The following is a 27,846-nucleotide window of genomic DNA, read 5'->3' as shown; positions in this document are numbered from 1 at the left end:
CCAGACAGTGAAATTTCTTCAACACAGTCTTGAATCCACCCTAATAGGTGTGAGTCCAGCCCTTACAGTGGCGATCATAGACATTGCCTAGGTGTCGGTGCCAGTCTTTATGGATAACAGCCTCAGCCTGTTCTTCACAATATTCCCAATACATTGGATCTCATCAATGTCTCTTACAGTGTCTATTGCTTACAGAGCAGGTTTACTGAAACAGTGTGCCAAAAACTGGAGTGTAATGAGTGTCACTAATGCGTCGTGTGTACTGACCGGGGTGTTTACATGGGAAACTGCACAATTGGGGTCGCTGTATTGTTGGACTTTGTGTGTTTATTTCTTTTTTTTTTTTTAAATGGGGGGGGGGGGGGGGGGAACAGTGAAAGGAAGAATAATGATTTGTGTTTGTTTTTCTGTAATGTTTGGTATGGAGTCTATATATACACAGATAATGATCATGTACAATTATTATTGTATTCATTATACTCCTGCACTAAATAAAGGTGGAATTATAACTATGGATTATTAGGGTTTTATTCCAGACCACGAATCTCCAAACTGCGTCCCTCCAGATGTTGCAAAACCACAGTTCTAATCATGCCGAGACAGCCAAAGCTTTGGATTGGCTGTCCAGGCATGATGGGAAATGTATTGCAACAGCTGGAGAGCCACAGCTTGGAGACCCATGTTCCAGACAGACTGGGACATTGGGGGGAAACCTGTAGCTCTCTAGCTGTTCTAAAACAGAAATGTCTGGGCGGCCAGAGCTGGTCATTAGTCTCACTGCTGAAAAGATTGGAGGTAAGCAAGTGGTAGCACACATCACTTCCCTGCCAATCATCACAATCCCTGCCCATCATCTCCATCCAGCACCCCCCATGACATGTTCCTGTGAGCAACAGATGCAAATAGGTTAAATATTGTTGCAATATAGAACACACACAGAGTTCATATTTTAATCCTGCCCTGGCTTTGAACTCTGCAGTACTTATCAGCTGCTGTATGTCCTGCAGGAAGTGGTTTATTATTTCCAGTCTGACACCGTGCTCTCTGCTGCCACCTATGTACATGTCAGGAACTGTCCAGAGCAGGAGAAAATCCCCATAGAAAACCTTTGGACACTTGCTTTGGACACTTCCTGACATGAAAAGAGGTGGCAGCAGAGAGCACTGTGTGTGACTGAAAAGAATACACCACTTCCTGCAGGACTTACAGCAGCTGATAAGTACTGGAAGGCTTGAGGTTTTTAAATAGAAGTAATTTACAAATGTGTATAATAGAGATGAGCGAACCTGGAGCATGCTCGAGTCCATCTGAACCCGATCGTTCGGCATTTGCTTAGCGGTGGCTGCTGAACTTGGATAAAGCCCTAAGGCTATGTGGAAATCATGGATATAGTCATTGGCTGTATTCAGGTTTTCCAGACAACCTTAGGGCTTTATCCAACTTCAGCAGCCACCGCTAATCAAATACCGAACGATCGGGTTCAGATGGACTCCAGCATGCTCAAGGTTCACTCATCTCTAATAACTACTCTTGGGTGCAGCTATTTTAAACCTCAACCAGAGGTCTTCTTAGACAATGATATATTAGGCCATCAATATCTGCCCAGTGGGTGCCTAACATTGAACTAACGGACCCCCACCAATAGCTAACTATCATTATTATCTCGTTCACATTATTACTGTCATTGGTGGCCATTTGTGTTAAATGTCAACTTAAACATACCCCTCCCCTCCCCATTCCTAAACTGCTGCTGTACACACTGGCAGTAAACAGTAGCTGTGTATAAGTAGTAGCAGAGCTGTACAGTCATGGCCAAAAGTTTTGAGAATGACACAAATAATATATTTTCACATGATCTGCTGCCCTCTGGTTTTTATGTGTGTTTATCAGATGTTTTTATCACATACAGAAATATAATTGCAATCATATTATGAGTAACAAAAGCTTATACTGACAGTTAGAATGAGTTAATGCAGCAAGTCAATATTTGCAGTGTTGACCCTTCTTCTCCAGGACCTCTGCAATTCTCCCTGGCTGCTCTCAATAAACTTCTGGACCAAATCCTGACTGATAGCAGTCCATTCTTGCACAATCAATGCTTGCATTGTCAGAATTTGTTGGTTTTTGTTTGTCCACCCATCTCTTGTAGAGATGAGCGAACCTGGAGCATGCTCGAGTCGATCCGAACCCGAACTTTCGGCATTTGATTAGCAGTGGCTGCTGAAGTTGGATAAAGCCCTAAGGCTATGTGGAAATCATGGATATAGTCATTGGCTGTATCCATGTTTTCCAGACAACCTTAGAGCTTTATCCAAGATCAGCAGCCCCCGCTAATCAAATAGCGAACTTTCGGTTCGATTCGAACCCGAACCCGGTTCGCTCATCTCTAGTCTCTTGATGATTGACCACAAGTTCTCAAAGGGATTAAGATCTGGGGAGTTTCCAGGCCATGGACCCAAAATCTCTATGTTTTGTTCCCTGAGACATTTAGTTATCACCTTTGCTTTATGGCAAGGTGCTCCATCATGCTGGAAAAGGGATTGTTGATTGCTAAACTGCTCTTGGACGGTTGGGAGAAGTTGCTCTTGGAGGACATTCTGGTACCATTCTTTATTCATGGCTGTGTTTTTAGGCAAGACTGTGAGAGAGCCGATTCCCTTGGCTGAGAAGCAACCCCACACATGAATGGTTTCAGGATGCTTTACAGTTGGCATGAGACAAGACTGGTGGTAGCGCTCACCTCGTCTTCTCCGAATAAGCTGTTTTCCAGATGTCCCAAACAATCGGAAAGGGGATTCATCAGAGAAAATGACTTTACCCCAGTCCTCAGCAGTCCACTCCCTGTACCTTTTGCAGAATATCAGTCTGTCCCTGATGTTTTTTTCTGGAGAGAAGTTGCTTCTTTGCTGCCCTCCTTGAGACCAGGCCTTCTGAATCCAGACATGTCCTTCTGCTGTGTCCAGTGATTAGGTTACAGTGATTTACACAGCATCATATCTGCAGCAAACATGGTACTTCTGACTATACCGTAAGGGTATGTTCACATGTATAGAATCTGCTGCGCATTTGATGGTGCAAATTTCAGCTGTTTGTTATATTGGTAAAATCTGCACCATCTGCAGTAGATTAAGTACCTGTGAATTTACCCTAAGGGTCCATTTACACAGAAAGATTATCTGACAGATTATCTGCCAAAGATTTGAAGCCAAAGCCAGAAAAACACTATAAGCAGAGATGAGGTCATAAAGGAAAGCCTGAGATTTCATTTTTCAAATCCATTCCTGGCTTTGGCTTCAAATCTTTGGCAGGTAATCTGTCAATGGACCCTAAGGCTACGGATTTGATGGGGCAGATTTCAGCTATTTATTTATATTGGTCAAACCCACACCAAGAAGGTAAAAGGTGGATAAACCAGTTGGATGAAGACTATAATGCAAGTGAGCACATCACAACCACACATGCTAGAAGTACAAAAACAAGTGCGCAGTGGAGCTTCAAAGCAAGGCAGCAACCGATTTAGGTGCCGAAATCTGATTGGTTGCTATGGTTAATGTCTGAACCTGCCCAGGAGAATCTATATATAAGCATCACTGCCCTTCAAATAAAAGTGATGGTAAGGTTACAATTTGCATGTAGTTATCATGTTAAACCACTAGATGGCACTGATTGCTAGGTTTTATTATATAAGGATTCTGACAGGAGCCCGAGCTCTGGATTCAGGAGCATCATCTGTGCCTGTTTCTATCTTCAGCTCTTGTCTCATCTGTTTACAGCAGGATATCAACCAGATAAATGCATATTTTAGTACTTTTAGTATTCCCTGGTGGCATTTGATCAATTGCTTTACTGCGGTTGCTTTCATTAATAGTGGTCTTCTGATGAACCCTATGTTTAGTTTTAGGGGGAAACAAGTTGGAATTTATATTTATGCTTTAAAGATTTGAATAAATGCTTTAGGCTGGCTTCACACTGCCCTAAAATTTCAGAAAACGCCAGTGGCCAGATGATAACTTAAAGTCAATGGAAGTTTATGAAATGCCATACACTCTTTTTGAGATGCCCTATATTTTTTGGGGGTGGCATTTTTCTCTTCTATCTGGTGTTTTTGAAGCTCTGTGTCAGTTTTCCCAAAATGCAGCATGCTGAGGGTGTGGCGTTTTTTTTTTTCTTCAGCAAACTGTAGTTTTCTGTCCCATATAGATCAATAGAATTTCTTCTGGTCCTTTAAAAAATGCCAGTGTTTGTGTACGGTGTTTTTTAGAGACTGGGGAGGGCCATAATGAATGGTCCTTCTCACTCTGGTACTACTAGGCTGCTGCTGTTTGGTTTATGACCTGGCTGGTTATGGAAACTCTTTTTTTATAATAAATAAATATGTAGGTTTCCCCCCCCTCATCTACAACCAGCCAGGTAAAAAAAACAGCAGCAGCCTAGTAGTGCCATGGTTGGAAGGGCCATTTATTTTGGCCCACCCAGCCTAATATTACCAGCCTGCTACCGCCCAGTCCAGGAGCGCCATTTTATTGGACACTTCAGGAGTACTGGTACCCGGCTCTTCCTAATGCATTGTCTGCTGAGCCGGGACACTGCCTCGGACGCTGATTGCCTCAGTGGACACTGCAGGAGAGCCAACCGGGTACCGCCCCAGCAAGGATGGGGGTCACTAAATTGAAAAATGCCAATGTTACGCAAAACAAAATTCAAACACGCACCTGAAAATGCAAAAAAAAAGCCCAAAACATCATCCTCTTGTGTGTGAAGCCTCGGCCTCCTTCTTTGCATGGTTTTTGTGTCCTCTGTTCCCTGTGCAGTCTGACTGATGGATTTCTAAGTATCCATGTGAGGTCTGGCCCTTTAGGTGTGCTATGAGATAGTCAGGGAAGGCTTTATTCTCCTATTGGAGGTAGGGCTCACTATAGTGCTTAGGCTAGTAATAGGGCCACCCTTTTGAGGACAATGACAGCACCTAGCAGTAGCAGATTATAATAGGTCCATTTTGGGTGGTAGCCCAGGACCCATGGCCACCCAAAGAGACTTATATTGTCTCCTGGTTAGAGCTCTGCCATGATTTGCCAAAAAATGCTGCAATTATTGCAATTTTGCACAAATCAGGACATTATTTATCCCGTGCTATGAGCACCACGCTAGTGCTACCATAGTTTCAGTGGGATGGGGGGCCCCGCTTGGTGAACAGCCTGGGGCCTATGGTAAAGTTAATCCACCCGTGGCACCTAGGCATAGAGCATAGTGGGATAGAGATTACCAGGGAGAGAATCCGATCCCTAGGGCCACGTGCCATATACTTACCTAGCATAATCCGGAGATCCTTTGGGGCAGACCCATTGGCGTAGCGACCGTGGTCGCAACGGTCGCCTCTGCGACCGGGCAGCTACCAAAGGGGAGGCCCGCAAGGCCCCCCCTTGCCACTGTTGTGCTGCCCCCCTTCCACTCCCTCTTGTGACCGCAAGCAATGTTTTGCTTGCGATCACAAGAGGCAGGCTGGGACGGGCCCCGGCTGACTTGCGGCTCCCCAGGGAAGTATTTCCGGGCGCAGGGAGCATTGCGTCGGCAAAAACTAGGTCCCGGGAAGCCCCGCCCCCCTCCGCGGGAAGCCCCGCCAGCACGTGTGGCTAGGGGACTAGAGAAATCATACATGTGAGTATAGATTTTTTTTGTTTTAAAGGGGATGATGAGGGGTGGTGTAGTGGTATGATGATGATGAAGGAACAAGAGGATGATGAGAGGAGTTGTGGTATGATGATGAAGGAACAAGAGGATGATGAGGGATGTAGTGGTATGATGATGAAGGAACAAGATGATGATGAAGGGTGGTGTAGTGGTATGATGATGAAGGAACAAGAGGATGATGAGGGGTGTAATGGCATGATGAAGAAACAAGAGGATGATGAGGGATGTAGTGGTATGATGATGAAGGAACAAGAGGATGATGAGGGATGTAGTGATATGATGAAGGAACAAGAGGATGATGAGGGATGTAGTGGTATGATGATGAAGGAACAAGAGGATGATGAGGGATGTAGTGATATGATGAAGGAACAAGAGGATGATGAGGGATGTAGTGGTATGATGATGAAGGAACAAGAGGATGATGAAGGGTGGTGTAGTGGTATGATGAAGGAACAAGAGGATGATGAGGGATGTAGTGGTATGATGATGAAGGAACAAGAGGATGATGAGGGATGTAGTGGTATGATGAAGGAACAAGTGGATGATGAAGAAACAAGAGGATGATGAGGGGTGTAGTGGTATGATGATGAAGGAACAAGAGGATGATGAGGGGTGTAGTGGTATAATGATGAAGGAACAAGAGGATGATGAGGGGTGTAGTGGTATGATGATGAAAGGGCAGGAGGATGAAGGGGTAGTAGTATTATGATGGAGATTGTTGTAGTATGATGATGGAGGGGCAGGAGGATGAAAGGGGTAGTAGTATGATGAGGGGACAGGAGGAGGGGACAACATGGGGGGCATCTGTAAGGGGGATAAAATTGGGGGCCATCTATATGGGGGATAACATGGGGGCATCTATAATAGGGACAACACAGGGGGCCATCTATAAGGGGGAAACATTGGGGGGCCATCTATAAGGTGGACTACACGGGGGTGTATACAATAGGGGGATATATACTATAAGGGGGATGACATAGTGCCAGGGCTACCTACTAAATGAGGGTGTAAAGGGGACAGTACAGATGTGCAGTGTGTATAGAGATGAGGATGGTGCCAGAGTGAGGAACCTAATATGTTTGTCTGGCAGATTCTGTGGATTCGTGGCTCGGAGAAGTTCTCATAATGGCCCAGGGCAGATGGAGAAGATGAAAAGGGAAGAACTCCGATCAGAGAAGACGTCTCCTGTGAGTCACTTGATATAACTGCACTGTAATGTACACTCACCGGCCACTTTATTAGGTACACCTGTCCAACTGCACGTTACCACTTAATTTCTAATCAGCCAATCACATGGCGGCAACTCAGTGCATTTAGGCATGTAGACATGGTCAAGACAATCTCCTGCAGTTCAAACCGAGCATCAGTATGGGGAAGAAAGGGGATTTTAGTGCCTTCGAACGTGGCATGGTTGTTGGTGCCAGAAGGGCTGGTCTATGTATTTCAGAAACTGCTGATCTACTGGGATTTTCACGCACAACCATCTCTAGGGTTTACAGAGAATGGTCCGAAAAAGAAAAAACATCCAGTGAGCGGCAGTTCTGTGGGCGGAAATGCCTTGTTGATGCCAGAGGTCAGAGGAGAATGGGCAGACTGGTTCCAGCTGATAGAAAGGCAACAGTGACTCAAATAGCCAACCGTTACAACCAAGGTAGGCAGAAGAGCATCTCTGAACGCACAGTACGTCCAACTTTGAGGCAGATGGGCTACAGCAGCAGAAGACCACACCGGGTGCCACTCCTTTCAGCTAAGAACAGGAAACTGAGGCTACAATTTGCACAAGCTCATCGAAATTGGACAGTAGAAGACTGGAAAAACGTTGCCTGGTCTGATGAGTCTCTATTTCTGCTGCGACATTCGGATGGTAGGGTCAGAATTTGGCGTCAACAACATGAAAGCATGGATCCATCCTGCCTTGTATCAACGGTTCAGGCTGGTGGTGGTGGTGTCATGGTGTGGGGAATATTTTCTTGGCACTCTTTGGGCCCCTTGGTACCAATTGAGCATCGTTGTAACGCCACAGCCTACCTGAGTATTGTTGCTGACCATGTCCATCCCTTTATGACCACAATGTACCCAACATCTGATGGCTACTTTCAGCAGGATAATGCGCCATGTCATAAAGCTAGAATCATCTCAGACTGGTTTCTTGAACATGACAATGAGTTCACTGTACTCCAATGGCCTCCACAGTCACCAGATCTCAATCCAATAGAGCATCTTTGGGATGTGGTGGAACGGGAGATTGGCATCATGGATGTGCAGCCGACAAATCTGCGGCAACTGTGTGATGCCATCATGTCAATATGGACCAAAATCTCTGAGGAAGCTTCCAGCACCTTGTTGTATCTATGCCACCAAGAATTGAGGCAGTTCTGAAGGCAAAAGGGGGTCCAACCCGTTACTAGCATGGTGTACCTAATAAAGTCGCCAGTGAGTGTATATGGTGTATAGAGCCTGTGTACAGTGCGTCCACCTCTATATGACTGTATGAAGTGATATTGGTCTATGTACAGAGGATTTTATTCAGTAGCAGCGGTGGTGTTAGTCAGTATGTGGTAGTGTTAATCAGTAGCAGCGGTGGTGTTAGTCAGTATGTGGTGGTATTAGTCAATAGCAGCGGTGGTGTTAGTCAGTATGTGGTGGTATTAGTCAGTATGTGGTGAGGGGGGGCCCAAGTTGACCTCTTGCACAAGGGCCCAAGAGCCATTAGCTACGCCCCTGGGCAGACCTCATTTATTCTGATGTTATCCAGCTTCTCAAATTCTTGGATGAGATTTGTTGTCGGGTGGCCAAAGTCTCTCCATGTAGCCCGAGACATGCAAATAAGCCAGAGAAGCGCACAATTTTGAAAACGTAGGCAACATTCAGGGCGCTCCATCACATATTCCATGTATTTGGCAGGATCAGTATGTCATATTGTGTCTGTTCAAATCCCACTAAGTCACTCCAGCCCTGACCGGAATCTGGGTGGGTTCACATTGAGGAATTCTCGCAGATAAACTCTGTGGAATTCCGCCGGCTGTACGTGCTCACGGACACGCGTCTTTCCGCCGGCTCCATAGACACCATTCTATGGGCCGGCTGATTCCACCGAAAGAACTGACATGTCAATTCTTTAGGCGGAATGCGGAATCAGCTGGCCCATAGAATGGTGTCTATGGAGCCGGCGGAAAGATGCGCGTCCGTGAGCGCGTACAGCCGGAGGAATTCCGCAGTTTATCAGCGAGAATTCCTCAATGTGAACCCACCCTCTGTGATGGAAGCCCCGGCCTGAGCTCTGATGTAAGTGTGCACCTAGTCTAAGTTTGAACTGCCAATGAATGAGGCCGTTTTACCTGGGCCATTGTGTAGCGGCCGTGCTGGCTCACGCTAGGTACACGTTTCCGTCGCAGCTTCTTTTTATTTAGCACAATCTGACCAGACAAAAAAAATGCTGCAATTTTTATTTTTTTTTTGGTCCAGTTAAATCCTGATAAATAGATGAAGCATTTGCCTGAACCCAAGTGGGCGGCATTTGATTAGTGGTGGATGCTGAAGTTGGATGCTGTCCTAAGGCTGCCTGGAAAACATGGATAGGCCTATGGCTGTATTGAATACTAGACCGGCTACCATTAATGTCAATGGGATCCATTGGTGTCTGTTGTGCAATGAGCCATCTGGCCCAGTTTCTCTGCTCTGATGGAATCTGTAATGGAGGCCTCAGGCACAGATGTGACCCCTGGCCTTACTGCACCCCAGATCCCACTGAAGTGATTATAACAGCTGCAGTAACCCTGCCTGACCACTACACAGTGTACAGCGCTGTCTGCTTCCGCTCTGTTCCCCAGGTGAATCTCCCCCAATGCTACTTGCTGGCCTGGTTATATATGTACAGCAATGTTCCCCAATATGTGGATTTTGCAGCAGTTTCAAACTACACTCTTTACAGCCGAAGCTATCAGGGCATGCTGGGAGTTGTAGTTTTGCAACTGTTGGAAAGCAATGATATGACACTCCTAGCCTCCGGCACCCCTCTGCTACACACGCACAGCCGGTCTCATACACAGTGCTACACCCAGTGCCGGGCTCAGCCCCGACCACCACCCAGAGCTCCCTATGACGTGGCGCTGACGTCGCAGGTGGGAGTGGCCGGCTGGCACTCGGTGTCTTGGCCCCGCCCCCGGTGCAGTGACAGTGGCTGCTCTGTACCGGCAGCTGCTGCGGGATCATGGCGCCGGCTCACGTCCTGCGCTGCTGTCAGCGGGTGGTGGGCTGGGTCCCGGTGGTCTTCATCACGCTGGTCGTGTGCTGGTCCTACTACGCGTACGTGCTGGAGCTGTGTATATGTGAGTACTGCGCCCCCTGCCACATCCGCCCCGGGCTGGGGGCACATGAGGTCCCGTGTGTGTGACTGTGAGCCTGCTGGAGGGGGAGGACGGCGGTCCGCATACTGTGTACTGTGTATATACATATACTGTGTATGTACACTGTCCTTATAGTATATACACTGCCCTCATATACTGTATACTGTGTATGTACACTGCCCTCATATACTGTATACTGTGTATGTACATATACTGTGTATTTACACTGCCCTCATATACTGTATACTGTGTATATACACTGTCCTCATATACTGTATACTGTGTATATACACTGTCCTCGTATACTGTGTATATACACTACCCTCATATACTGTATACTGTGTATGTACACTGCCCTCATATACTGTATACTGTGTATGTACATATACTGTGTATTTACACTGTCCTCATATACTGTATACTGTGTATATACACTGTCCTCATATACTGTATACTGTGTATGTACACTGTCCTCATATACTGTATACTGTGTATGTACACTGTCCTTATAGTATATACACTGCCCTCATATACTGATATACTGTGTATGTACATATACTGTGTATGTACACTGTCCTCATATACTGTATATATACACTGTCCTCATATACTGTATACTGTGTATGTACACTGTCCTCATATACTGTATACTGTCTATATACACTGTCCTCATACTGTATACTGTGCATATACAAATACTGTATACTGTGTATGTGTGTGTGTATATATATATATATATATATATATATATATATATATACACACACACACTTCATAGTACATACTGTATATATACACTGGCTTCATATATTATATACCGTATATATAAACTGTTCTCATATTGTATACACACACTGTCCTCTTGGTATGTACTGTAGATATACAATTTCATCATACTTTATACTGTATATATACACTGTCCTCATATTTTATATATACACTGTCCTAACATAATATATTGTTCATACACTGTATATACTGTATTTATACACTCCTCACATAATATAGCCTGTATACACACTGTCTTCATGGCACTATGTTATTTGTATACACTGTCCTCATATGTCACTATGTTATATGTGTATACCCTGTCCTCATATGTCGCTGTTATATGTGTATACGCTGTCCTCATATGTCGCTGTTATATGTGTATACGCTGTCCTCATATGTCACTGTTATATGTGTATACGCTGTCCTCATATGTCACTATGTTATATGTGTATACCCTGTCCTCATATGTCACTGTTATATGTGTATACGCTATCCTCATATGTCACTATGTTATATGTGTATACCCTGTCCTCATATGTCACTGTTATATGTGTATACACTGTCCTCATATGTCACTATGTTATATGTGTATACCCTGTCCTCATATGTCACTGTTATATGTGTATACGCTATCCTCATATGTCACTGTTATATGTGTATACGCTGTCCTCATATGTCACTGTTATATGTGTATACGCTGTCCTCATATGTCACTGTTATATGTGTATACACTGTCCTCATATGTCACTGTTATATGTGTATACGCTGTCCTCATATGTCACTTGTATATGTGTATACGCTGTCCTCATATGTCACTGTTATATGTGTATACGCTGTCCTCATATGTCACTGTTATATGTGTATACGCTGTCCTCATATGTCACTATGTTATATGTGTATACGCTGTCCTCATATGTCACTATGTTATATGTGTATACGCTGTCCTCATATGTCACTATGTTATATGTGTATACGCTGTCCTCATATGTCATTATGTTATATGTGTATACGCTGTCCTCATATGTCATTATGTTATATGTGTATACGCTGTCCTCATACACTACCGTTCAAAAGTTTGGGGTCACATTGAAATGTCCTTATTTTTGAAGGAAACTGTACTTTCCAATGAAGATAACTTTAAACTAGTCCTAACTTTAAACAAATACACTCTATACATTGCTAATGTGGTAAATGACTATTCTAGCTGCAAATGTCTGGGTTTTGGTGCAATATCTACATAGGTGTATAGAGGCCCATTTCCAGCAACTATCACTCCAGTGTTCTAATGGTAAAATGTGTTTGCTCATTGGCTCAGAAGGCTAATTGATGATTAGAAAACCTTTGTGCAATCATGTTCACACATCTGAAAACATTCTAGCTTGTTACAGAAGCTACAAAACTGACCTTCCTTTGAACAGATTGAGTTTCTGGAGCATCACATTTGTGGGGTCAATTAAACGCTCAAAATGGCCAGAAAAAGAGAACTTTTATCTGAAACTCGACAGTCTGTTCTTGTTCTTAGAAATGAAGGCTATGCCATGCGAGAAATTGCTAAGAAATTGAAGATTTCCTACAACGGTGTGTACTACTCCCTTCAGAGGACAGCACAAACAGGCTCTAACCAGAGTAGAAAAAGAAGTGGGAGGCCGCGTTGCACAACTAAGGCTAGGTTCACACTGCGTTTTCAGCATCCGTTTAACGCATCCGTTTTTTGCAAAAAACGCATGAAAAACGGATTGCAAAAAACGGATTCATTTGTGTGCATCCGTTTTTCCATTGACTTCCATTATAAAAAAAAACGGATCCGTTTTTTTTTGGCGGACCAAAACGGACCAAAAAACGTTGCTGACCCTATTTTTCTGGACGTTAAAAAAACGGATCCGTTAAACGGATGCTGAAAACGCAGTGTGAACCTAGCCTAAGCAAGAAGATAAGCACATGAGAGTCTCTAGTTTGAGAAACAGACACCTCACAGGTCCCCAACTGGCATCTTCATTAAATAATACCCGCAAAACATCAGTGTCAACATCTACAGTGAAGAGGCGGCTGCGGGATTTTGGGCTTCAGGCAAAGAAAAAGCCATATCTGAGACTGGCCAATAAAAGAAAAAGATTAAGATGAGCAAAAGAACACAGACATTGGACAGAGGAAGACTGGAAAAAAGTGTTGTGGACGGATGAATCCAAGTTTGAGGTGTTTGGATCACAAAGAAGAACGTTTGTGAGACGCAGAACAAATGAAAAGATGCTGGAAGAATGCCTGACGCCATCTGTTAAGCATGGTGGAGGTAATGTGATGGTCTGGGGTTGCTTTGGTGCTGGTAAGGTGGGAGATTTGTACAGGGTAAAAGGGATTCTGAATAAGGAAGGCTATCACTCTGCACCGCCATGCCATACCCAGTGGACAGCGCTTGATTGGAGCCAATTTCATCCTACAACAGGACAATGACCCTAAACACACCTCCAAATTGTGCAAGAACTATTTCCAGCAGAAGCAGCAGCTGGTATTCTATCATAGGTAATGGAGTGGCCAGCGCAGTCACCAGATCTGAACCCCATTGAGCTGTTGTGGGAGCAGCTTGACCGTATGGTACGCCAGAAGTGCCCATCCAACCAATCCAACTTGTGGGAGCTGCTTCTAGAAGCGTGGGGTGCAATTTCTCCAGCTTACCTCAACAGATTAATAGCTAGAATGCCAAAGGTGTGCAATGCTGTAATTGCTGCAAAAGGTGGATTCTTTGACGAAAGCAAAGTGTGATGTAAGAGCAATGTTATTTCAAATACAAATCATTATTTCTAACCAAACTTTTGAACGGTAGTGTATGTGCCCATGTTATGTGTATACGCTGTCCTCATATGTCCCCATGTTATATGTGTATACGCTGTCCTCATATGTCCACATGTTATATGTGTATACGCTGTCCTCATATGTCACTGTTATATGTGTATACACTGTCCTCATATGTCACTGTTATATGCGCTGTGTATACACCGTCCTTATATGTCACTGTTATGTGTATACACTGTCCTCATATGTCCCCATGTTATATGTGTATACGCTGCACTCATGTCACTGTTATGTGTATATACTGTCCTCATATGTCACTATGTTATATGTGTATACACTGTCCTCATATGTCACTGTTATATGTGTATACACTGTCCTCATATGTCACCATGTTATATGTGTATACCCTGTCCTCATATGTCACTATGTTATATGTGTATACCCTGTCCTCATATGTCACTGTTATATGTGTATACCCTGTCCTCATATGTCACTGTTATATGTGTATACGCTGTCCTCATATGTCCCCATGTTATATGTGTATACGCTGTCCTCATATGTCCCCATGTTATATGTGTATACCCTGTCCTCATATGTCCCCATGTTATATGTGTATACGCTGTCCTCATATGTCCCCATGTTATATGTGTATACCCTGTCCTCATATGTCCCCATGTTATATGTGTATACCCTGTCCTCATATATGTCACTATGTTATATGCACTGTGTATACCCTGTCCTCATATGATTTATACTGCCAGTCAGATGATCAGTGAATATATATAGCCCTGTGTCTGCGCGTATATATGGCTTGTTCCCCGCCTCTATGGTATATATGTGTTGCCTCCGATGAATGTGACCGCTGCGGTCGGTTTCTTTGTATGAGACGCTTTCAGTACAGCAAACTTCCTGTCACCACCAACGTCCCCTGACTCTTATGTAATAGACTTTACTGATGGGGAAGGACGGGGTGCAGAAGGATCCTTGGGCTAAGTGCAAACAGTGAGGAGATTTATCAAATCTCGTGTGGATTGGTGGAACAGTCACCCATAGCAACCAATCAGATTGTTGCTTTCAATTTTAAAAATGAAAGTTAGAATTTGATTGGTTGCTATGGGCAACTGCTCCTTTCTTTAGTAAGATTCTCTTTGTTGCCCATAGCAACCAATCACTGCTCTGCCCTCATTTCTAATATTGTCTCTGGTACAATGAAAGCTGTGATTGGTTGCTATGGGCAACAAACAATCATACAATAAGGCAGGGATGGGGTACCTGCGGCCCTCCAGCATGCCTGGAGAGCTAATGCTGATAGCTTTCTCTTGTGTTTTTATTCAGATTTTAGTTCTATGAAGCCATTTTTAGAGGAGTTTAAATTTTTTTTTTTTTTTTTTTTTTAATGTGAATCAGATCATTGCTTGCAATGTTTAGCGCCAGTTTACATGGAGTAAAACTGGCGGAATTCTGTGGAGGAACTCTCCGCCAGCCTCTGTGTTATACAGGCAGTCTGTGGTAGGGTGCGAGCCCTCCTATAGACTGCCTGTATGACACGGAGGCTGGCCGGCAGTCTATGGTAGGGTGCTGCCCTCCCCTAGACTACCTGTATGACACAGAGGCTGGCGGAATTCTGCCAGTTTTACTCCTGTGAACTGGCCCTTAAAGGGAATCTGTCACCCCAATTGGCAGGGCAGAGCCCACCCGACCCCCCTGGTGGAGCCCCATATACTTACCCCTTCCCAAAGTCCCACTCCTGGACTTGGTCCCGCAGGCCAAGAAATCGCCATTGGGTGTGAACACTCAGACCTGAACCGATCAAAACTTTTTGACATATCTCTATGACATGCTAAAAATTATTACAAACAACAGTGACTCTTTGGGTCCGTTCACACTGAGTAAAGGCCCTATTCCACTGAACGATTACACTGGTCAACAGCCAAAAAGGTTTCGACATGAAAACAGTTGAACTTTACTAATTTTGGGGTGATGAGATCAAAAATGCTCAAAAATTTAGAGCCAATTTCAAAATTTGAACAAGATATAGACGTACTTTCTATACTTCTCACAGCCTGTGATACAATACTGGGAAAAGTGAGCATCATCAGTATTGCATCATCAACTGGTATATTGCGTCATCTTATGCTACGTTTACACGGAACGATAATTGGCCCGATCGTACGATTAACGATGTCGGAGTTACTTTTTTTTTCATAACGATCAGCGTTTAGACAGTACGATATATCATACGGAAATTCGTTTTGCGATCACTTAAAGCCTATCTCACACATTGCTTAAATCGGCGAACGACTGTTCACATGGAACGATCTGCAAATCTTTTGTGAACGATCAACGACGATTTATGAACCTGTTGAAAGATCAATCGTTGATCGTTCGCTGCGTTTACACGTACGATTATCGTTCGAATTCGACCGTTATCGTGCAAATTTGCACAATAATCGTTCCGTGTAAACGCAGCATAAGAATGACCAATAGTTATGGTATAAGGCTAGGTTCACACTGCGTTTTTGCTATCTGTGTTTTTCATCCGTTTTTTGCGAAAAAAAGATGAAAAAAAAAACATGCATTTGTGTGCATCCGTTTTGATCTGCTTTTCCATTGACTTCCATTCTAAAAAAAAAAATGGATCGAAACACTACTTTTGTGTCCGCTAAAAAAAACGGATTTGTTTCGATCCGTTTTTTTTTTTTTATAATAGAAATCAATGGAAAAAAGGATCAAAACGGATGCACACAAATGCATCCGTTTTTCATCTGTTTTTTGCAAAGAACAAATGAAAAAAAACAGATTGCAAAAACGCAGTGTGAACCTAGCCTAAGGTATCAAGGTAAATAGAACCCATCAATGCTTGCAGATTACTGTTGAACAGTCATCAGAGACAATCCCATGTATGAATACAAAAGACGTGTAAATGCACCGAGAAGCCATTGAATAAGGCCTACAGTCCAGAGTTCTATAAACATAGTTAATTTGTAAAAATTCTTGGATCTGCCTGTAAATTGTAGTTGATTTTTAGATAGAACTAAGTTTCCTATGAATATATTTCAAAAGTTTACGAACAGCTTCCTTATGATTGCAGAAGTAATAAATATGTCGGCTATTATACTGTATTCTATACAATTCACAAAACAGTAACATGAGAACTCTTCCATATCATAGAAACTAGAGCCAATTCACGTTTTTCAGCACATACAATTATCCATTTCTTAATGATTTTTATTTCTGAACCAAACAACTTTTGAAAATTTGTTGACCAGTGTAATCATTCATAAACTCGCTCGTTAACGATCACTAAACAATTTTTTTTTTTTTTGCGAACCATAACACACGTGGGAACGTGAACGATATATGTAGTGTAACTATTATGTTGCGGTCGTCACATGGTTGTTTAAAACGTTCGCCGGGGTGATCATGACCATACGACACACCTACTTTTTTTTAAACCTTTTTACGAACGACTGAAAGATTTCTAATTTTACGAACCGATTGGCGAATTATCTTTCAAAGACCAACGATTTTTTTTCGACTTGCTGAAAAACAATTTTGAATGACAATATAACGATTTCGCCTTTGTTGTTCGCTCGTTTACACCAATTCCAGGAAGCGATTATCGTTAACGAGCGGTCGTTGGAGTGAGTTTATGAACGATAATCTTTCCGTGGCAGAGCTCCCCGCCGCGGAATCCCGCCTGCCTCAGTGTCACACAGTGTCTCTATAGGATGGCTTGTCAATTCTTTGAGTGGGGAGCGGAAACTCACAAGCCATCCCATAGAAACACTGAAGCAGGCAGGATTCCACCTGTTTTTCCCAGTGTGAACATACCCTTTAAGTAAAAAGAACAAGCCAAAAATCATATAATTGGGGTCATAAAATTAAACTACTTGGAAACGGTTGGGTGTTTTCCCAATATACTGTAAAATTTATGTTTTTGAGGCATTAAAAAAATATTTTACTTATCAAGATACAGTACACTCTGAAATAACCATGTGTGAACATAGCCCAAGGGTTGGGTGGGTAAGGGTACTATTACACGGAACGATAATTGGCCGAATTGGCCCGATTCGGCCGATTATCGCTCCATGTAATGAATGCAACGATCAGCCGATGACAACGATCATCGGCTGATCGTTGATATAGGTTAGACCCTATTTTTGTCGGGCGCCGACCGCGCACCACTACATGTAATAGCGGTGCGTGGCCGGCGACTAACGATATACATTACCCATCCACGTTCCAGGGCTTCTCCTGCCTTCCGCTTCTCCCGGGGTCCCGCGCACGCTCTAGCTTCACAGCGGCTTGTCAGCTGATAGGCCTGTGATTGGCTGAGCGGCCTACCAGCTGACAGGCCGCTGTGAAGCTAGAGCGCGCAAGGGACCCCGGGAGAAGCGGACGGCAGGAGCAGCCCTGGAACGTGGATGGGTAATGTATGCCAGTTTAGCAAGGGCTGCAAGGACATCGGTAACGATGTCCTTTCAGCTCTTGTCAAACGATTATCGGACCGTGTAATAAAGCCAGTAAACGAGCAACGATCTAGCAGATCGCTGCTCGTTTACAGGTATTATTGGGCCCTGCTCGGCCCGTGTAATACCACCCTAAGGGTTTTATTGAGTAAGTCAGTAAGATGTTAACCCTTTAAAGGTTTAATCTGGCTCTTGAGTGGTTATAACCCACCGCTGTGCTGTCAGGGAATGCTGGGGGTTGTAGTTTCACAACTAATGGCCAGACCAGACGAAATCTAGAAGCCAACATGAGCCATACATGAAAATTTCAGAGCATGCACACAGCCATACCATGGAGCACTCTGCGCTGGGATGTCCCATGTGCCACCATATGTCTCTATACACTGTATGCTCAGTGATAAACATCTGCATGGATGCAGTTTTTCTGTTTCCATTACCATCTATCAGTAAAATCTGCATCGGCACAGAACCTGATCCATCCATCTGTAGGAGATGAGGCTATCACCCAGTGTTATAATACACTAGAACAGCAGTCCTAACATTACAAGTCTGAGTTCTAACAAGTAAGAACATTTCCGCCTCCTTTAGTATAACACTGCCCTTGTTACTCTGAGAAATCCAGTGATGAGTCCAATCCCGGTAAGATTAGCACTAAAGGATTAGGATTTATCCAGCTCCCTCAAGCTGTGCGGCATTGTTCTGTGCTTCAATAGGATGACTGGTATATAGCTGTCTGGGATATGAATGGTCGTGGCGGTGGGTGGCGACTTTATTAATGAATTGTGTATTAAACAAATCTGATAGAAGCTATAAATAACAAAGATTATACTTAGAGTGGGGAATAGGGTTCATGCTCTTACTAGGTGGTGCACAGCTATGTTTCAGAAGAGGGATAGGGGCAGCTGTGAGCTGTCCGTAGTACACACACAGGTTCTTTCTTTCTTTCTTCCTTCCTTACTTCTCTAGCCAATTACAGCACATCACATGCTCCTCTCTGCTATATCATGTGCTGGTGAAAGTGTACTAAACTAGCTGGCATTGTGCTGGGCTGATGATTTACACTGATGATGATACACTGGATCTTATGATCAAGAAAAAGTGTTGCATTAAGCAGTGAACAGTCTGGCGGATTATTCCCGCAGTACCCTAATAAATAAATATATGCCATTTGTGGGAAGAATGGGTTACTGATGCACTGGTTTTGCAAAATGCTTTGAGCAGAAAGGAAACAAATAGGAGCAGCACAACAAGGAAAGGGCTACATTAAAGGGGTAGTGCGGCGCTAAAAAAACGCGTCATAACTGTGCTCAGCCATGATTGGCTGAGCACAGTTATGCTCAGCCAATCGCGGCTGAGAGGCTGATGACGCGGCGGAGGAGGGGCAGCGGCAGCGATTTGGCCGTCTGTCCGAAGATGACGTTTGCCACAAGATGGTGGGCGGGCTGGACACGGATCAGGTCATTTATAATGCACCACACACTTCCGGGTACACAGGCGGGGGTGGTGGGACACGGGGAAGGGGGCGATTCACAGACATAACATACATTACAAAGTTGTATAACTTGGTAATGTGTGTTATTCTTTGAATAATTTTTTAGCACCACACTACCCTTTTAAGTACTGAACCCTAAGCTCTTACCAGCCTGACTCTATGCTGGGGCATAAATTATACAGTATACTACAATATATGCAGTGGGGGGGGGGGGAGAAGTTACTGATACTGGTTTTGCAAGATGCTGTGAGCAGAAAGGAAATAAATGAGCAGCAGCTCAGCAAGGAAAGGGTTACACTAAGCCCCACTGCCGCTAAGATGGGAGGAAAGTCTTGCGTTACCTTGTATGCACAGTGCAGATACAGTTATTCTTTTTCTCACTGTTTTCTGAGGTAAGGAATCATTTTTGGTAAATTAAAGGAGAAGTCCGGCGAAATTTTTATTAAAGTATTGTATTGCCCCCCAAAAGTTATACAAATTGCCAATATACACTTATTACGAGAAATGCACATAAAGTGCTTTTTTCCCTGCACTTACTGCTGCATCAAGGCTTCACTTGCTGGATAATATGGTGATGTCACTTCCTGGATAACATGGTGATGTCACTTCCTGGATAACATGGTGATGTCACGACCAGACTCCCAGAGCTGTGCGGGCTGTGGCTGCTGGAGAGGATAATGGCAGAGGGATGCTCAGTGTCCCTCCAGTGCCCTGTGTCTCTCAGTGTCCTCCTGCCATCATCCTCTCCAGCAGCCACAGCCCGCACAGCTCTGGGAGTCAGGTCGTGACATCACCATGTTATCCAGGAAGTGACATCACCATGTTATCCAGGAAGTTACATCACCATGTTATCCAGGAAGTGAAGCCTTGATGCAGTAGTAAGTGCAGGGAAAAAAGCACTTTATAAGCATTTCCCGTAATAAGTGTATATTGGTAATTTGTATAACTTTTGGGGGCAATACAATACTTTAATAAAAATTTTTACAGGACTTCTCCTTTAAGTGGTTTACAGAAACTGTTAGGAATCACAACAGCGAGTGATTATTAACCCCTGTGTTCACTGGGCCTGATAAGCCTTTATTATCAGCTTTCTTTTGGCTATTTCCTATTCCTAAGCCTATTGCAGACTGCAACATATAAAACATGATTTATTCCATCTGAACGAAGGACACCACAGTGGAAGCCACCAGACACCATTATAAGTCCATAGGACCCATCGCTTGAGTTTATCTGCTGTCTTGGCAGTGCAGGAAATCATGGTTCTAGTGACCTTATTATAGGTATTATATTATTATTGCCTTCATCACCCACTTCTAATGTACTATAATATGGGGTGGAGAATGTGACAGTGATAGTATAGGAATGTAGCTGCTTGCATATATTATATATACTGATCACAGCCAGTTTGCATTCTTCTGAGGCCTGGAGGGATGAGCGCTGCTCTGGAGCTTTGTAGTAGAGCTGATATTCGCTACAGCAGGGATGGGAAACCTGCAGCCCTTCAGCTGCTGAAAAATTACACCTCCCATCATGCCTGGACAGCCAAAGCATGATGAGAATTGTAGTTTTGCATCAGCCGGAGGGCCGAAGGTTCCCCATCCCTGCACAACAGGGAGCGATTTATTCAGTAAGTCATGTATTTCCATAGCTATATATGACAACAAAAGATCAGTAGGAGATTCTATGACCTGCACGGTGATATCTATTGTAATGGGGACCACACCTATGGACTAAAATTAGTCACAGACAAGGACAAGCATAGTTTCATTATACAAAGTAAGCAGAACTGGTTTCAGGATAGTGTGATACCTAATACCCTTGTAACTCTATTATGTGTGACTGCATCCACTGTGTACTGTATATGCAGAAGACCGGGAGCTGTCACTTTGTGTTGTGAGTCTGTGTTACATAAGGGACGTGTTGGATACAGAATATGGCGTATAGTGTGATACTTATCGCATCACTGTGTATCCGGACATACGCCGAGAAGTGTGCACTTATCTGTGCGTAGATTATTGTGTCTGTTTACACCAATGTTAAGTGCTTGTGAATTGTTACGGAAGTATTCTATTATGTCACATCCAGCTGGATGAAGTGGACACCGCATCTCCTATTGTATTACTACAGGAACTTTTTTTTTTTGTTTTAATAACTGCGTGTTTGCTAGAAGTCTTCGGATTGTTGATCGCCTTTGCAGCTTTCCTGATTCCCCAAGGAAATCTGGAAGGAGACTCTGGACTGTGTGACACCAGACTTCTATAGGGAATCTGAACACCTGCATAGTCCATATAAATCTGATCTGATAGAAGCATGCCGTTCTTGATTAGGTGTGTAGGTATTCTCCCTTTGAGGCAGTGCATGCATATGGCATCTGTTGGAGCATGACGCAGCCCCTATGTGGTACTGTAAAGGTTGCCCTCTGCATGAGGCCTAAAAGTTAAGAAGCAATACTTTCAGAATGCAGAGTGATCAGCTGACTGACGCCTGTCCTGCTCCTGGCAGGGGTCCCCCAACAGTAATAATGTTTTTAAGGGGCTGACTTACCACCTGTGAGCCCTATCATTGAAAAACATAAGCAGCCATAGTGTAAGGAGGCTGATGTGCAGTATAATCGGTATCGCAGTAATGTTGTGTGACTGGTCGCACCCAGATGCTTATTATTAGATGTAGACAGAGGAGAATAACAGACTCGTGTTAAACAGTAGCTCAAAGAAACCTCTTCACAAATGTGACATCAAACATGGACCCTTGGGAAATGGGCACATATCATATGGGTGGATGGCCGACATTTCTGGTTTGGCATAGGTTCTGAAAACCAGCAGCAAGGGGACATGTCTGGTGACGGGGGTCTTTGTAGGGGCTTGTTTGATGGAAAGCCAGGGGAGGGGTGTGAAAAAAAACTCTGGGATATGCTCAGTGTGGTGTGAATTAGAAAAGACCACAAATCCTAAAATGCGAGCAGTTCCCCAGTGAAAATCTCACGTATGGGGAACAGTTCCCACAGCGTTGTTGGACTTTAGTCTTCCGTTGCCAGAGTTTTAGTGCCACTCTTTGTGTCCGCACCTCTGGGCGTTCAGCCTTGACAATATAGGAGGAAGATTGTATTAGTTCTAGAAATGTGGTCGAGATAGCAAAGAGAGAGGGTAGGACAGAGACCACATCTGGAAAATGTGTCATGCTGATAGGATTGTGGCTAGTACATTCGTTGGGTTAACCAATCAGCTATACTAAGAAGAGTAAAAACTCAAAAAAACGAATCGGGACAGAAATCCATTTAGATGAGGGATTCCCATCTGGATATTTATGGCCTATCCACAGTGCATGCAATAAATGTCCAGTAGATTCAGGTCCCATCGAGGGATTGAGGACCCCCTGGACCCTTCAGCCTGGTTGCAGTCGTCATAGGTGGTGTGGAAGCCAAAAACAGCCAAAAAGGAAACACCATATGGTGGCAAGGGGCTGCGTGCATGAATTTTCAGCCTTCGTTTTTACATTTATAGAAACTTTTATATGTATTTGTATAAAACAGGAGTTCCCTTATATCAGTCAAAGCCTTTGTGCTCCTCTCAAAGTTCATGGAGAGGGGATGAGCTGATGGTTGACAATGTAACCTCTCCATTGACATAATATTGATGCCATACAGGGCTCCTGGAATCGATACCTGTACCAGTCTCTGTGCCTTTTACCTGTTTCCAGATGGATGGGGGGGGGGGCTGCACATGGCGTGACTGTGTCTTATTACGACTGTCCTCCATCCATCACATGCAGCCCAGAGATGTCTTCTTGTGTGCGGCTCCATTAGGCAGGGTATTGAAGCGAGATATGATGTGGAAGGACATGTGGCAGGTGCCGGTGCCCGGAGTCAGACAGAGAGCACTGCAAGAAGAGCCGGCACAGGAAGCTCCTAATGTGCAAGATGGTGTCCATGTGTATAGTAATATCCTAGTGTGTGAGAGATCTACTTATACCGAATGAGAGGGATGTGATATGACAAGGGCCATTATGTTCTTTATTGTAAGAAAAAAAAGATAGCATTAAGTACTATAGATTTTGCAGATCTGCCTCCATATCAAAGTGTATTTATAAAAAAGATATGGGGGCATGTTTATCAATATGCGCCCCTGGCCTACGCCATAGAAAAGGTGCAGATTCTAGCCTTTTCCATGGCGTAAGCCGGTCTTACCTGATGGGCGGGGGGGCGGGGAGGCACGGGGCATGGCAAGTAGGGGAGGAGGCATGGGCTCCTTATTTATCACAGTTTACACCCGGAAACAGCCATAAACCATGGCAGAAATATACGCCTGCTCCAGAGTCAATGTAGATTTTGCATCCACTGGGGCTTGATTTAAGATTTGTATTTGCCAGTCTTACTAAATGTCGCCCATAGTTCTCACTTACCCATATCCATATTATGGATCTGTATGTATCCATGATGTGGACGTAATATGTTATCCTCTGACAGTTTCTTGTAACATCATATAAATGTAGTATTCTCCATTAGATGCCAGGGTTCCCCGTAGAAGTCATGAGACTAGAAAATTGGATCCATGTATAATGTATACCTTTGTACAGGGACTATATGACTACCCTAAACAAAGAGGTTATCCCAAGTGTTATTACCTGTATGCAGGATAGGGGATAGCTAGCTGATCATGGGGAGGGGGGGGGGGTGTCTGACTGCTAGGACTCCAGTTAGACCTAACTGATCAGTCCGCTGAGTTAGGGCCCTATTACACGGGACGATTATCGTACGAAAAATCGTTATGTCGTTTGAATTTAATAGTTGAATTTATATCGTTTTGAATTTTATCGTCCTGTGTAATTGCAGGCAACGATCGAAAAATCTTTGTGTGTCGTTGATTTAGATCTGAACCTAAAATAATCGTAATCGTTCGCTGTAATTCCACATTCGTTCGCTGCAGTTCCGCATTTGTTCACTAATCGTTCAGTGTAATTGCACATTGTTCATTGTTTTGCTGGGATCAGAAGGAGTAAACGATCATAGTAACGATCATAACTAACGACTATCGTTCTGTGTAATGCTACGTTTACACGGAGCGATAATTCGCACAATCGATCGTTTAACGATTTTGAAGCAACGATTTGGTTTTTATAACGCTCAGCGTTTAGACGAATAAATCGTTAGAAAAATCGTTTGAAAATTGGTAAGAAAAATCGTTATTGCAATCGTTTTTATGATCGCTTAAGCCCATCTTTTACATAGGGTAAATCGGTGAAAGACTGTTTACACAAAGCGATCTGCGAATTTTCAGCGAACGACGACTTAAGAACATGTTGAAAGATCAAAATGAACGATTTCTCGCTCGTTGTTTGATCGTTTGCTGTGTTTACACGGTACAATTATCGCTCAAATACGATCGTTTGAAAATTCGAACGATAATCTTTCCATGTAAACGCAGCATAATACGGTGAACGATTCCTGCAGCTCAGCTGCCAAACGGATGGCTCCTTGTACAATCTTTGGATGCAAGCTCTGATCCCAGAGATTGGCGCTGTTAAAAACATTTACTCAGCCCAGGGCGCCCACTGTCAGCAGTTCCTGTTTTCTCACTCCCACTGCTATGAGACCACTTCCTATGGTGTCACAATGAAAAGCCCTTTGTTATACTGACAGGTCCCTTTAAGAACGTCTCCTATATTCTGTAATCTTGTGAGGATGAAGGCTCTTGGGGTCTGGTCGGTGGCAGAGCAGATGCTTCTGGTGATGAGATTTGCAGGGCCGCTAGTCTGCAGAAGACATTGTGTCTCTTCCTATAATGACTTGGTCGTAGTGAAACGCCTCTGTACATTGTTCTTTCCTTGTGTCACATCTATTGTTTTTCTCACTCAGTTATGGCGGCAGAAGTGGAAATAAAAATCACTCTCCCTGGTAATAGAGAACATCCTTCATTTCCTCGAGAACTCTCTTGTAGTTAGTCAGTGGGGAATCCTTATGACTCCCATAGGAATAGTCTTTTTAAGGCAGAAAAGTTTCCAGCTGTTGCCTAGCAACCGGCGCAGCAGTCTGTGGTTGTCTCTGTTGGGTCTCCTTGCCTGCTGGCCCGTATCAGTGGTCTCCTCTACCATCACTTCCACCACCTTACTTTTACCTCAGATCACTGCATGTACCCTATACCCGACAATGGAAAAGCAGATCGGAGTGGCTCTTATTTTTTTTATTAAGGTTAAGAAGAAGACAAATAGGGGGTGACCGGAGGACAGGTTGTATAGTTTCTTAAAGGGGTATTCCAGGTAAAAAAAAAATGTTGATGACCTGTCCACATCAGTGGGTAACCTCTGCAGCAAATGTATTATGGACCAGAATAAGTGACACTCTTTGTATTTGAATGTACATTATATAGTCCAGATAGAGCCTCATACACATTAGGCAATTGGTCGAACCTTACGATTTCTGACCTTTCTCTGCTGTGTATGGGGACCTTTAGTTAGATCTCCTGATCCCCACCCATGTAGATAAGCAGGGTACAGATTTGCCTTGGGAAATACGACGACAGATCAACTAAGATATAATTCCACCTTTGTATAAAGCTGCTCTCCTGCCTGTTCGGTAGACGTCGGAGCAGAGGGGCGTCCTCTATACACGGTGGTGCTCACACCTGGTGTTCTCTATGGAATCTCAGGAATTACATGTATAGCCTGCAGGCAGCATACATTACTGAGGAGGAAGTGGATGGAGTGCTGAGCAACTTCCCTTACGTCACTTGTTTACATGACTCGACCAATATAACTCGGCTTATCGCTTACTTTGTATTGCAATATCTACTTATGATCGGAGTGTCAACCGTATTTAACCATTTCATGCCGATATTACATCCATTATAATGTACATAGTGTGCCAAATGCTTTTCATAATTAAGTATTGCTGGCTTACACCTACTAGTTTGACCTGTAATTTCCATATCTGAATAGGTTTCTAATATAGTGCCTGTTATCTGACTACAGCTCAGGTCTCCAAACTGCATCCCTCCAGTTATTGCAATACTACATTTCCCTTCATGCCTGGACAGCCAATCCAAAGCTTTAGCTGTCTAGGCATGATGGGAATTGTGGTTTTGCAATAGCTGGGAATCCATGAACTACAGTGTTAAAGGGGTCATCCCAAGATTAAACATTGTGAATTGGGAATAACTAGGTAATCTGTGGGGTATGACCACGAAACCTCCTCTGATTAAGGGGGGCAGTGGTCCTCCATCCCCCTGATTGGTAGAGATCCTCATCAATCAGCTTCTGTGGATAACATTATTTTGGGATAACCCCTTTTATTGCCCATTTTATGCACACTCACCATCACTATTTCTGTAGTGTTCCCTGTTTCATCCTAGCTCTGCAGCATCAATACATTTAAATACCTGTATTTGGGTCATGTGACCTCTGATCAGCCACCAACTTGAACAGCATTCTCTACCTTTTGAGATTTGCTCTCATTCCCATGAGGAATTGGCACAGCATCACATTGGCAGCTAAACCCAGTGCCATCTCTGCCCGCTGGGGGGACAATATAATAATGCTCATCACTGTATATCTCTAAATAAGCAAAGAAACTATAGGGGAGATTTATCAAACATGGTGTAAAGTGAAACTGGCTCAGTTGCCCCTAGCAACCAATCAGATTCCATCTTTCATTTTTCAAAGAGTCTGTGAGAAATGAAAGATGGAATCTGATTGGTTGCTAGGGGCAACTGAGCCAGTTTCACTTTACACCATGTTTGATAAATCTCCTCCTATAAGTATACAGACAGAGAGGCTGAACTGTCATCATATTCGTTATAACTGTGTGACACCATCATTATAAACTCTAATGGGAGTCTAAAGTCCATGCAGCTTCATAATACAGGCTGCACTGCTGGCTGACATGGTGACCCCACTGAGAGCACAGAAACACATGTCCTTTCAGGTGGGTCACCATGAGAAAGGTTCTGTACGTTTTCAGATAGAAAGGAACAACTTAATAAGGTAATATTAGCTAGATTATATATACTGGCCTATTAGCTGTATAATGTGTAATGAAATAATAATAATATGACAGCGCTACTTTATTAGGGCTTCTGAGCTAAGGGCCAAACTCTTATTCCATCACAATATATGGGACCAAAGGTTTATTTAACACCTCAGTTTATGAAAAATCTGTGAATGTCGTAAATATTGATATGAGATAATAGCTACTTTTCTTTTCCTTTTCTTACAGTCACAATAAGATCAGACACAGAAAAGGGTAAGTTCTATTTGACAGCTTTTATTTTTATAGATAAATATGATAATTATTATGATT

General features: G+C 43.6%; 1 protein-coding gene across 2 annotated transcripts in view; it reads left to right on the top strand.

The window, feature by feature from the left end:
* The first annotated feature begins 9,819 nt into the window (after positions 1 to 9,819).
* Positions 9,820 to 27,846, top strand: part of ZDHHC20 (zinc finger DHHC-type palmitoyltransferase 20) — a 39,036-nt gene continuing 21,009 nt past the window's right edge. The window contains exons 1-2 of one of the 2 annotated variants that reach the window (XM_069969826.1): positions 9,820 to 10,016; positions 27,763 to 27,789. In XM_069969826.1, the coding sequence (XP_069825927.1) occupies positions 9,899 to 10,016; positions 27,763 to 27,789 (145 nt within the window). In that variant the 5' untranslated portion in view covers positions 9,820 to 9,898. Of the gene's footprint in view, positions 10,017 to 25,624; positions 25,809 to 27,762; positions 27,790 to 27,846 lie in introns of those variants that run through there. The other variant, XM_069969827.1, reaches the window with a different exon arrangement.

Source organism: Dendropsophus ebraccatus, chromosome 5 (genome assembly GCF_027789765.1).
Source record: "Dendropsophus ebraccatus isolate aDenEbr1 chromosome 5, aDenEbr1.pat, whole genome shotgun sequence".
Classification (NCBI taxonomy): Eukaryota; Metazoa; Chordata; class Amphibia; order Anura; family Hylidae; genus Dendropsophus; species Dendropsophus ebraccatus.
The sequence above is the reverse complement of the archived record's forward strand: the minus strand, read 5'-3'. Positions and strand labels throughout refer to the sequence as shown.